General features: G+C 40.1%; 1 protein-coding gene across 1 annotated transcript; it reads right to left on the reverse strand.

Moving 5' to 3' along the window:
- Positions 1-5,730: 5,730 nt before the first annotated feature.
- On the reverse strand, positions 5,731-10,662 carry LOC141808771 (ras-related protein Rab-33B-like). Its single transcript, XM_074695478.1, has 3 exons — positions 10,252-10,662; positions 6,549-6,727; positions 5,731-6,466 (listed from the first exon to the last, which is right to left on the reverse strand). Exons 1-3 carry the CDS (start codon positions 10,468-10,470, stop codon positions 6,142-6,144), a joined length of 723 nt encoding a protein of 240 aa, XP_074551579.1. The 5' UTR covers positions 10,471-10,662; the 3' UTR covers positions 5,731-6,141.
- Between the last annotated feature and the right edge of the window lie 2,454 nt (positions 10,663-13,116).

Consider the following 13,116-nt stretch of genomic DNA (forward strand, 5'->3'; position numbering starts at 1 on the left):
TTGATGCAGGTCACCAACTGTCTAAACTTAAGAATTAGCAATATCAACAAATCAAACTTCAAGTTTTTAAAGTTTCACACCACCATGTGATTTTTGTGTATTTTTTTAAAGTAGTTTTAAGTTTGGGATTAATGTCATTATTTAAAACAGCGTCCCCCAAAGTGGGAGCCAGGACCCCCTGGAAAGTGAGAAAATGCGGTAGAGGGGTCACAAATGCAACCCAAAATCAGAAATGTGCTACAATTCTATATACTATTCATACATTATCCTAAAACTACAAATAAAAATAGTGGGTGAATTTGATTTAAAACCAGACAAATAGAGAAAGTTTAATCTGTTTTCCACACTTCTTTGTTGAAAACCCTGAGGCGACTAAACCAGGATAGAGACCAGTTGTGTCGGTGGCTGCAGGATAATTTAAAAAAAAGAAAGAACAGTACTATGTGCATACATACATAGGTAGTCTAATGGTGCAGCTCCTTCTCTCTGCTTTCTCATCGCGTGTGCAAAGTGCTGTTTGTGCATGAGTAAGTATGTTTATAGCATGATTCACTCAGGATGAAAAACAGAATGTCCCCTGAGGAGATTAATGCAGCGTATCAGCGGTTAAAGGCTGTCCTCGATATTTATTAGATGTGGATAAGAGCCACAAGATGGAGCTACAGTTGCTTTAAAGCATTTCATTGTTGAGACCATGGACTGTATGATACATATAATGTGTTGAAACCCAACCCATTAGACAAACAATAAATTAAATCTTAAGTACACTCAAAAGCTTCCTGAAGCAAAGGGAACCAATAACATTTTCTTTACTCAACAAAAACATTGGTGATGTCACCTTTTTTTGAAATGTCACTAAAGTCTGTTAAGTCCTGATAAAAAAGTAAAACTTGTTAATGCAATAAATGCAAGGAATGTCTCATTAACATTTAAAACAAATGTTGTTTTTCTGAAATGAAGCAGGTCCACTGCACAAAAACAAGTCCTCCTGCAAATATTTACTTGTTTGTGTCTTGAAACAGCAGTCCCAGCTCTGTGAACACGTGCTTCTCTTTTTAGTTTGGTTCCCCACATCAAAACATCTTTTAGGTGTTCCAGGCCACAATTGATTCAGACAAGACATAATAAACATTATGACATGACTTCTCTCTCAGGAGGCTTCAGATTGAGCAAGCTTCAACCAGAGTTTGAATAATTTGGCAAATTAAAGACATGTTTCTGAATCAATATTTTAGTGTTTTCTCTGATGACTTCATCAGTTGTTTAAAAAAAAAAACCTGTTTAAATTCAACCAATGTAACAATTTTTTAGTAAGATTTTCATTTTGTTAAAAATATTTTTTTGTCCAACATCAAATGTGTGACTGAGGAATACAGTGGTTTCAATTTTGTGCTGCACTTTGAAGGCAGGATTTTTTCCCCCCAGGGCTTTGACAATTGTTATTTTACTGCTGCTTTTTCTTAATGTATAACCACTGATGACCTAACTGTAAATTAACCTTCACATAATGAAATCATTCCCAAAGATTATGACCTTAAAGTAGTCATAAAGACTATATAATGAGTTTGCAAAACACCACAGAAGCAAAGACAGGGTGCAGCCTGTCACAGTTTCTGTCAGAAAACTCAAGAATCACGTTTTTAAACATTCTTAGGATTATTTTCTCCTTATCCGTCGAATAAAACTTTTTTTCTTTTTTTTTTTTTAAAACCTTGAGAGGAAATCTCTGTGGAAACAGAAGGAAACATAAAGAGCTTCCCTCCTCAAAGAGAAAGACTTTTCCCACTCAGCTGCTGAATGTTGCACCAATGTGGTGCAGGCATCTGCACACACACACCTACACACACATTAACTCACGTACACTCTGTAGGCCTGTTGGGCCTGCAGCAGGGGTCTGGTCTATAGTGCACTGGAGTTTTACCTCATCATGTGACGACCTCTGAATCAGCGATTGGACACAGAAACACGTCATGTGACTGAGTTTCCTACACCCACACTGCTCATGCACAAGACCAGTGCATGACTCCTGCAACGTTTGATCCATTTGCACACATCGCTGTAGTGGGAACTTATGAACAGTCAGGATTAGATGGTATTAGAGTGTAGAGTTCAAGTTTAAGATCACATTGTGCTCACATAAATAACAACATATAGAATGAGGCTGGATGTACGGCTGGTCTGATGCTCTGAGCTGTTCTCACTTTGATTTTTCAGGAACATTTTCAGACATTTGCAAAGACAAATCCTTAAAAGTGAAGGGTTCTTTTACTGAGAAGAAAATAAAAAAGTCTTATTTAAAGTTTTGTTCTGCATCCAACCCATCACTCTGCCTGACATGCAGGAAAAGCATGTGAACTAAAGCCACTTCCTAACTCTGCACAGCTCCATGAGTTTCAGGATCATCAGAGCCAGAGAGAGAAGGATTAAAAGCTTCAGGGACAGGCGGCCAAGTCTGACTCCAAATGAGAAGAGGTTCATTATTCTCTTCTGGTTTCAGTGATCATTTTGACTGACTCAGGGGCAAAGTTTGATGAGTTATAGAGCACACTGAAATTTAAGGTCTAAATAACATTGGCATTACAGCTGAAGAGTACAATTATACTTTCCCGTAAAATACAAGTATAGAGGTACATACACAAACCAGAGTTCATCAAACAAGAATGATTTTTGCTCAAGTTATACACCAGTTCAACTTCATAATTAAGGTAAATCCTCAGCAAAAACAAAACTAAACAGACAAGCAAACAAAGAAACAAAACACAGGACAAAGAGAAAAAAAACAAAAATGAAAACTGATCAACTGGGAAAATGAACTAAACATAAATATAACAGAAGAAGACTGGGAGAACATGAGTTTTGACACGTGGAAAACAACAAACTCTCAATTTTGGAGAGAATTCTCTTGGAAACTTCAGATCAGATATTTTATAACTCCTATTATTCAACAATAATATCACACCAGGATGCTGGCGCAACTGTGGAGAAAGTAAGGCCAACCACACTCATATCCTATACTCACGTCCGATTCTGGAAGAATATTGGTCCGCAGTTAAAGAGAAAATGGGAAAGATATTTAAATATGACCTTTCCTTAGACCCCCAAAACTTACTCATGGGATCCCCCCCAAAAGGTCCTCTCACTCAAATCTGACAAATATCTGTACAGAATCTTAAGAATAACTGCAATCAAACAGATAATGAAAAATTGGTTATAACCAAATCCACCACAAATAAGCAAATGGATTGAATCGATAAAAGAAATATATAACATGGAAAGAATTACACATAGTATAAGAAATCTCAGTGATGTTTTCAAGTTGCGATGGAAGAAGATAAATGAACTAATGCAATTATAATAATACTTGAAAAACATGGGTTGAAATAGAGGGGAAAAAATATCTAGAAATATTAAAAAGAAGATGCATATTGCCAGTGCTGCTCTGTTTGTTTTATGTTCTGTTACTTTTAAAAAAAAAACATTATTATTTTCATTTTCATCCTTGTCTGATTAAAATGATAAACTTCCCTTGAGTTTCGCCCCTGCCCTTTTAAAAAAACTGTGCATGCCTCTGGTCCTCACTGACCCCATGGTCAATGCTTGGGCCCTAATAACTGCTAATGTTTCAAGAAGAACGTAAGAGCTACAAAAGGGTCCTTGGTGACCCCAGGTCAGGTTTTTGCCTCAATCATGATAGTACATATTCAGATTAAGGTTGGGGGCCTTGCTGACCCTGAAGTTGGCCCTAAATAATGATAACATAAAAAATCCACAATCAAAGTCGCAGGTCTAAATATCTAATGGGGAATGAGACGACAGAAAGCAGGGTGGCTTTAACCTCTTAAGACTCGAGCTTGAGTCTGGTCTGCATTTTTTAATTTGCCTTGCTATTTTGGATTAGTAAGACCTAATAAGTACAATAAGTAAACTTGGTCTTTGTACGAGAGGTTTGATTATTTGTGTTATAAGTTCTCTAAAAGGCAGGGGTGGCCAACCAGTCAGAGACCAAGAGCCACAAAAATGACCATACAGAGAGCCATACAGGGGTCCTACAAACACACCTTCTCTCACACATAAACAAAATGACATAAAATGAAAATAAATATATTTCCAATTTTCAAAGCAAGATTCATTGTGTTGTGTTAAGCCTGTTTAAATTCATATTAGAGAAGAGAAACTGAAACTTCAGTATCAATCTGTACGCCTAAACATTGATCAATGCTGATTCCAACGTTGGCATCACTATATCAATGTTTTAGATTGATCGGCACACCACTACTCTTAACTGTATGTATATTTTAATGAATGGATCGAAGAGCTGCACACTGAAAGGCAAAGAGCCACATGTGGCTCCCGAGCCGCAGGTTGGCCATCCCTGCTATAAGGTGTTTCTTAGTAGTGTTATTGTACTTAAATATGTTGTTTTCTTCACTAAAATGGGTGTAATGTTGTGATTTCCTCAAACGATGATGTGGGCAGTGTCCCCAAATGTGGCTGATAGGCCAAAATACAAAAAAATGAAGTATCATGGATCTGAGAGGCAGAAATGTAATGTCCACATATGTGGACGCTGGGTCTTAAGAGGTTAAACCATGGAGTGACCAATGGGCAGGATGAAAGACCAAACCACAATAAATCCATGTAAAAGAATCAGGACAGACTGTAGCATCTGTGGTTCAGTCTTTATTTTGATCCGATGGTTTAGGGAACCCAGCTCCTGGACTGAAAATGTCACCCTGTGTTAGGGGAGGAAGCTACTAACAGCTTTTTGCCTTTAATGCAAAACTCCATATGACATTTTCTTTAACTCTCTCATATGTTTTTCATTTTGTAAAAAAGATTGCAGAGTCCTGTCAAGAACATTTTTTGTACTTCTTACAAATACTAAAAAGAAAATGACACCTTGTCTTTGTTTGCCTCAGCAGCCCTCAACAAGCTCTGATCTCAATCGTTCAGTCTTAAGTTTCATCAGCTCTGAACATCAACCAGTCAAATCAACAGATAGTTCATTCAATGATGTAATGTTTCATGTATGTGCTTTGTTGTTTTCCTGCCTTTTCTGTGAGCAGCTCATTCTGGGGTGTGACATCAGTTTGATCTGAGAGCAGGCTTTGATGTCAGTGTGTGTGCACAACAGACAAGGTTCAGAAACAGGTTTAATCAAGAACAAACTAAACACTAAACAAATAAAAAAATCGATGACTTTAATCCCTCAGCGGCTGAAGAAAGGGAATTAAAGTTCAGTTAGAGAAGATAAACAGAGCCGCTCACGGAAATGATGAGCCAACAGTTTTCAACCATGAATCACTGCAACCACATGGTGGTTAAAAATGTTCATGTAATGTTTGCAACACTGAGTGGAGACAAACGGACAGACACACACCATGAACTCATGATTACACCACACACAGATACCACTTTGCACGAACGCCCAAAGGGTTTGACGACCAGCTGGGTGGAGTGGTGAAAGAAGCTGTAAAGTTTGTTTTAATATCATTATCAGTAAAATCATGTTGGTGACAATGATCTTTATTCATAAGTAAATGTATTTATTCTTTAAAAGGCCTTGTTAAAGCCTGTTTTCCACCATATCTGATGGTTTATGACCACATTCAACCAGGTGGAAGCTGTGATCAGTGATTTAAAGACATGCACTGTGCTGTCCGTCCCCAGTTACACACATTTATGAATTTGGACATTTTTGCAGAGAAGTTATCAAAACCTACAGAGGAATGAAGATGCTCTTGAAGAACTGTGGATGCTTTATGTCAGCTGATCTCAGACCATTGGTCAGACATTCATCCAAACACTCACAGCCGCCAAAGGCTGGATCACAGCTGCAGCTCCCAGTGAACGTAGATAACCTGAGGTCACTTTGGATCACCAAACAATACTCTCATTCTTTTTATTCATCAGCTTTGTAAACAATAGAATCAAAAATATACACAGAATTCACAGCAGGACATCTCATATTTTTTAAAACATCAACTTAAACAAAAAAAAGTTTTTTTTTGTATCTCTGATCTTTGGTCGAAAGTGAACATACTGGATAGCACACTCATTCTCACACACACGTCTCACACACACTCACACACAGAGATAAAAGTCCCATTCAGCCATCTGATAGTTCCCTGCGGCTCTGCCTCAGCAGCAGTGCCACTGATCCTTCTCCGCTCTCTTCCTGCTCACGTTAAAGGACGCCGTGTACGCCGAGGCGTGTGCTGAAACCTTCTTCTGCCTCTTCAGCTTGGCTCCGAGAGCAACAACGATGTCCTCCAGCTTGTCCTGCTGATACGGCACGTCCCCATCAGCTTGTCCAACTGACACACATTTATTAGGAGGGTTTTTGGCTGAAGTCTCAAAAAACAACATGCCGTTGGCTTTGGCGAAGCCTGTGGCCAGCTCCTGGCTCACCTGGCCCTCAGTCCTGTGAGGGTCTCTGAGGTCACTCTTGTTACCCACCAGGAACCTGTGAGGTCAGAGTGCAAAGAGGGACACATTACTTAGAGACTGGAGGAGACATGATCATGAACACAGAGCGCTGTGGATACCTGGGGATCTCCTGTCCGAGGGAGTTCTGTCGGCACTCCTCCACCCAGGCGGTCAGGCCGCTGAAGCTGGTCGGCCGGGTCACGTCGTAGATGAAGAGCACCGCGTGGACGTTACGGTAATAGTGCTGCACCATGGACTTACGGAAACGCTCCTGTCCTGCTGTGTCCCACAGCTGGAGCTGGTGGGGAGAAGACACACAACGATACAACAATATGAAAAAGAGGAAATGAGCGGGGCTGGAGGCACAGAAAGGGAATGAGATCATGTGTTGAAATACCCCACGCTCTGAGTCATCACACGGAAAACAACCAAACATCTCTGTGAGCTGTTTGTTACCTGCAGTTTTTTCACCTTCATTCAATGCTCCAATTCTTATCTAAGAAAAGGGTCTTCGAATATAAAGTGATTATTTCTGTTTAAGGCCTGACATGAAGCCTGACACAGCTAAACACACTGACTATTTTTTGTTAAACTTAGAAGATTTTTGTAGACTAATAAAGTTGATCTTAAGTTATTTGAAGCTGAGTTTGCATTTGTTTATGGGACTCTCAATGGACTGTAGGGTGTAAATAAAGTTTATTTACAATTAAAAAGATGTTTCAAAAAGGCAATTACTGAGATATCACTGTCAGATTTGTTCTATGCACTCAGTAATTATCATAGTTTTTAATCACATTAGTGTATTTCAGGTATCCTGTCGTTAAAAGAAGCTCTATTAAAGATGTTATGAGGAGGATCTGAGCGGCTGGCTTGAAAACAGCCTTACAGACTGCCTCGTATTCCTCGCCCTCGCCACAAGGTAAGGAAGTTTGGGTATTTAATAACTAAGTAAAGCTCTCTTAGTATGTGACCTTCCACAGAACAAAGCCACAAAGTTCTTCACATGATGTGAATTGACACTTCCTGTCAAGAGTTTTGCAACACCCCAAAATTTTCAGATTTTATTGATATTCAGGCAAGTCCAGTGAAAAACTTGAAATGGTACAAAAGTATGAGGTGAACTGCGTCAAAGAAGCAGTAAGGTTACTTAAAACTGAAAAATAATGCACACTTTGTAATTAAACAAAAATAGCTTTTTTGGAATACACTATCAGATTTACACATGTGAGGAGGATCTGTTTTAATTGCACTCCCTCGCCACCTTCTGGCCTGGAGTCTCTGCACACTGTTGTAAATTATTTTTAGCGAGGTGTGTGTTCGTTTTGGAACTGAATGGAGAACAGTTTAAAACAAATTTTCTTTGTTCAAGACAAATTTTTACTGGACACAACGCACCGAGGTAAGATATTTGTCAGTACAGCTCCATAGAGCTACGGTTTGACACGTGACATCAAATAAACATTATAGTAGCCGGCTACTTGTAGTGTTATCGGCAGTCCAGTGCTCCGACGTATCTGTAGGCTAACATGACAACAAGTAAACACTGTCAGTTTGTAAGCAGTTTGGTAGCCGTTTATATTTAGAGCAGCTGGCAGCCTCTAAGACGTGTCTGTGATATGTAATGTTTGTAAATCCTGGTTTTGTCCTGACAGTCATCTACCAATCAGAGCTAACGTAACCTCACTCTTTATTTTATTGATAGACTCTCAAGTTTGAACAGACCACTGCAGAATAACTGCTGACTGTGGGTTGGAATCAACATTAGCACAAACAGTTTAGCCCCTGTGTTAGCCTTTAGCTCATGCTCTATCTCTCTCCTGTTTATCTTTCTTCAGCTCTTCTGTCTTTTTCTGTCTGACAGTTAGGCTCCAGTGTCCACCATCACTACAAAATTAATCACAGAAATGGTTTTCAGCAGAGAAAAACACAATCTCCCTCCTCAGGACTAAACTTCGTCAGCCAGCATGGTGTTGCCATAGAGACCCAGACGTGCCATAAATCAACTCAGTCCTGCTTGACCTGATTGAAACTAAGAAGTAGCATTTTGAAATGACCTGTAACCTGTAATTTTGGTGCTGATAATCTCATTTTAAAGTGTGAATTAGGATCAGGCATATAGAAGGGGGACTTTTTCAAGATCATGTTCAAACTCCTCTCAACCCCTTTAAATGAACCCCTAAAAAAATGTCTGCTCCTCAAGAAAAGGCACAATGTGTGTGGTGGTTTATTCAAACTTAATGTGATACGTAGACTCAGGGAAACAACAGAGCTAAGCATGGATGAGATCCTCCTCACGTCCATCAATTCACACACAAGAAATGTATGAAAAGTGTCAGATAAAGAGAGGAGTGGATGACCAAGAATATCTGTGGAAAACGCTGATCTTATAAGACAAGCGTTTCAGTGATCTCTTACAAAATTAGTTCTCCTAATGAATTAGATAAAAAACTTTAATACTTACTCCTCATTTAGTAACACTTTTCAAATATTTCTTCATTTCCTCTTGTAAGAGTTTTTGTAAATTGTAAAGAGACTTCATGGACAGCCGGTACTTAATTTACATCAGAGATAGTTTGGATTGAGACTCTACTTGGCTGACATGAGACCTTTAGAGGTAAACCTCAGATTTGGTTTGGATAGAGTTTTTTTTCAGATACTTAATTTCTTTACGAAAGATGTGTCTTAAAAACCTGTTTACCTGGGAACTTGTTGAGCTGAGTTTGGAAAGAAGAAGAATAATTTAGGACTTGGTTGGGACTGAAACCTGACGTGGTAACCTTGAGACTTGGTTTGAACTTTGCCTTGTTGAAAACTTTTTTGATTGGAAGAGTGTAGCCATTGTTACAAAGAGACTAATCAATCTAACGTTATCTGACTCATGACCTCTCCTGTATTTGGACGAGGTTTAACGTTTGAATGACTGGGACTTGCCTTGAGACTACATGTCCCATAGAGCTTTTCAAAGCTTATAAACAAACGCCGGACATGTGTAGACATATTGGGATCATGAGATATCCTTATCTAGGACTGTCTATTGTCTTTATAAGCTCTAGACACTAAGCCTGATTCCTTGTCTTGTTTGATCAAAGATACCAAAGACAGACACTTCCTCTGTTGTGTGGTTGTTTTCAGATCCCTCTCAAAAATCATCCACGAAACCAACTCAAACACTTGCAGAAAAGCAGAAATCAAACAGAATTTTAAGCAGCAAAGTCATGATATTAAACTGAACTCCAGTTGTGAGATAGAAAGTCAAACATTTCTCATGCCACAGCCAACATGCCACCTCAGCCACGCATAAATAACATTTTGAGTGATTTTCAGGCAGCATTAGCTGTGCATTAGTTCTGCAAACTCACGCAGGTCTGCTGATTGACTGAAATCCAGAGAATTCAGTCATTCGGTGTGGGACAAATAAGTCATTCAGCAGCTGGTGCACTGCAATGCTGGGCTCTATGAAAGAGCCTGTGGGAATACAGAGCTAACACTGCAAACAGGCTTTTAAAAAACACCCTGGGAAGGCCAGACTCCTCAATCAGCTGACCAAACACAACCATCAACCAAGATCCCCACACTAGGACTCATGGGGTTTTATGCTATTTGTCAAAAATTAGACTAAGATGAAGAGAAACATTTCTGAACAGAATTAAAAAGAGTCATCCCTGCAGAGGCTGGTTTTAGATACAGGATATAAATGAACTGAACCGGATGAAAGATCAACAAGTGTAAAGGATGCAACTTGTGAGGCAGGTTCCGTCACATTACACAAGTTTTAATCCGTCCACTGCTCGAGGTGTCTGCTGCACAGACTTTGCCAGTTACCTTGATCTTCTCTCCGTCGATGTCCAGCACTTTCTCGCGGAAGTCCACCCCGATGGTCGCCTCCACTCTGCTGGGGAACTCTCCGGCGCAGAGTCGGTGTGTGAGGCACGTCTTCCCCACCCCGGAGTCACCGATCACCAGAACTTTGAAAGTCCGGGAGCGATTCAGCAGCGAGGCCACGCTGCTCATAGAGTTTGACAACTCGAGAGATGACTCCATTTATCCGCCTGACTCAGTGGAATCCTCCAGAGGAACAGCGCAAAGACGCGCTCAGCGTGGGGGACAGGACTGTGCAGGGACACGCTCGCTGGACTGGGGAGAAGTAATTCTGATGTGAGGATGTGAAGTCTCCACACTCTTCGTGCAGGCTGGTTTAAAGGGGAAGCAGACTCTGGCGTTTCCTCCTGTGGGTTTCAGTTGGCAGCGTGGAGACTGCTGGAGTCTGAGGGAGGAGAGTTGATCATATGACGAGCAGGCAGACGGCTTTGGTACGGCTCGGGTGAATTCCTCTGACCACAGTTTCAATGGTTTTTATCATGTTTTTAACAAAGATTTCTCATCTTTTTACTGAATATTTATTATCAAATCATTTACTGTGTCCAACCAGTTTTTACACTGACTCCAGGGCACAAAAGGCTGTGCACATGTGAATGCCCCCATCTGCTCTTAACCTTAAATGACTCAACAGTTAAGAAGCATTAGTGGATGTATGTAGTTATTTTTCTTCCTGTTGTGGTTGATTCATCTTTACATCTCTTATTTAGAGATTTTTTTATTTTTTTATTTTTACTGAAAAGTGTTTATCTTGGTTTGGAGCTGTGCGGCCCCCATTGATCCCCTCAGTTTCTTCTGTGCGCCAGTCTGCCTGTTTTGCGCACACTTGATGTTTTTTTTTTTTTTTTTTTTAATGTTTTGTAGTTGCAGTGCACTCCTCACTGCAGCCACCTCCCTGACTCATCCTCACCCAGCAGCTGTCGTGTTAAAGTGTTTGCACATCGTGCTGCTGCCCCCTACTGGATTCACTCAACAGTCGTCCTCTCTCTTTGTGAAGTCTTGCTGTTTTCAATCTCTATAAACGCTTTCTTGTATCATCCCTGATCATCCAAGATAAACATCAGTTCAGTCATTCTTCTAAATCCTAAATTAAGACTTGAAGAAAAAAAACAACAACAACCACCTATCTAATTCTTTCCAATTGATGCTGATTTACAAGCGTGATTACAGTGATCCATAAAACCTTGTTGTCACGAAACAGGTATTTTCACAGTTTCTGCCATGCGACTGATATCTAAACTGCTGATGAACAAGCAGTTGTTGGTGTGGAAGCTTCAAAAAAGCTGAGTCCTGGTTATGTAAGTGTCGTGGACCAAAGATCTGAATTATTGAATTTTTTTTTTTTTTTTTTCGTTGCTAGGCGCTACCCAAGTAGCTGCCTGTTGCAGCAGCTCTCTCGTCTTTGTCCGTTTCTTGTAATTTTTTTGTCTCTTTTTTCGTAATCTTTGTTTTTGGAGTGGATCATCACTTTGTATGGTTCATTGTCGGTCACGGACACCAAACTTTTTGTGGCTTCGGCCATATATATATATTTTTTTTACTACTTTTCTCCTGTGTTTGTCTGGAGATCCTACATGTAACCATGGCTGCATTGTTTACATGCAAAATTAGCTGTTAGCAGCCTGTAGCATGTCAATGCTAACTAGTGTAGGGCTTGATGATTTCCCTCGAGCTGAGGAGGAGGAGGTGAGGACCACGTGCTGGTTCTCGGATGTGAGCTGGGAGGTGACGACGTGGACCTGTCCTTCCATCCATCGTTGTTGGGAACGTGGGATCTAGCTCCGGGGGATGGACGAGCTAGCTGTGCTAATCCAGCGGCATCGTGCTGTTCACGGACGTGGCTGACGGAGCTAACATCGGACGCCGGCGCCACATTGGAGGAGCTTCGCCTGCTGTGAGCAGACAGGATCCAGGAGACGGAGACTGAACAGACTTCTGGGGAGGCTCAGTCCTGGACCCTGTGGAGGTGGAGACTGGCTGGGCTGGAGAGTGGTGGACGAGTGGTGGACGGGGTGTCGTCATCTAATTTCTTATGGACTTTTTTTGCACTTTCTATACTCTTTGTTACTTTTGTTTTCTTAAATGCTGCAGTGACTCCTGAATTTCCCCTCGGGGATAAATAAAGTATTTTCTATTCTATTCTATTCTATTCTATTCTATTCTATTCTATTCTATTCTATTCTATTCTATTCTATTAATATGCAAGGGTATCAAGAGAATGAACACTTTTGATTTAATAAATATGTAGTGAAAAGAAACATCTGCATAAAAGGTTTTCTGTTTTAGCTTTGAGTCTTAAATTGACACATTTGAAGAAGGGTTTTTTTTTGCTTTCTTGAGCTTTTACATTGTATCCCTGGTGCCCTTATAGTAGCTTTAAATGATTTACAGCTAACAATATCCTTAATTTTTTTCATGCTGGTGTCATAGAAAACCCTTGTTTCAGCCTCTGTCTGAACACATATTTAGCTGCCGTCTCTTTAAGACTTCCTGCTCCACAAACCCCCTTTCCTCCGATAAGCCAGCAGTCAAAGGCAGTGCTACAGGCAGACCTTGGTGTTTGAGGCCTGCTCCTCCAACATGTTGTGAATTTTGCTCAAGTTTACATTGTTACTTTACATCCATCTTTAAAATATGAGAAGATTCACCATCTGGAACCCATTTGTTGGAGCCACTAAAGACAGAATGCAATATAAGTTAATAATTTGCTTAATTTTGAATGGTTTTATGTATTTACATTTATAGATATGTTTGCATTTTATTTTGAAGAATGTTGAAATATTGTGTTATAGTAGTTTTTTGTGGCTGCAC

The sequence above is a fragment of the Halichoeres trimaculatus genome, unplaced genomic scaffold (genome assembly GCF_033239565.1).
Source record: "Halichoeres trimaculatus isolate MK-OKI-2021-1 unplaced genomic scaffold, fHalTri1.1 fHalTri1_scaffold_2, whole genome shotgun sequence".
Taxonomy (NCBI): domain Eukaryota; kingdom Metazoa; phylum Chordata; class Actinopteri; order Labriformes; family Labridae; genus Halichoeres; species Halichoeres trimaculatus.

Coding starts and splice junctions, on each gene's coding strand:
- LOC141808771 (XM_074695478.1), bottom strand. CDS start 10,470: ATGGAGTCATCTCTCGAGTTGTCAAACTCTATGAGCAGCGTGGCCTCG. Junction 6,728..10,251: donor TCGACGGAGAGAAGATCAAG/GTAACTGGCAAA, acceptor TCTCCCCACCAG/CTCCAGCTGTGGGACACAGC. Junction 6,467..6,548: donor CTCGGACAGGAGATCCCCAG/GTATCCACAGCG, acceptor CTGACCTCACAG/GTTCCTGGTGGGTAACAAGA.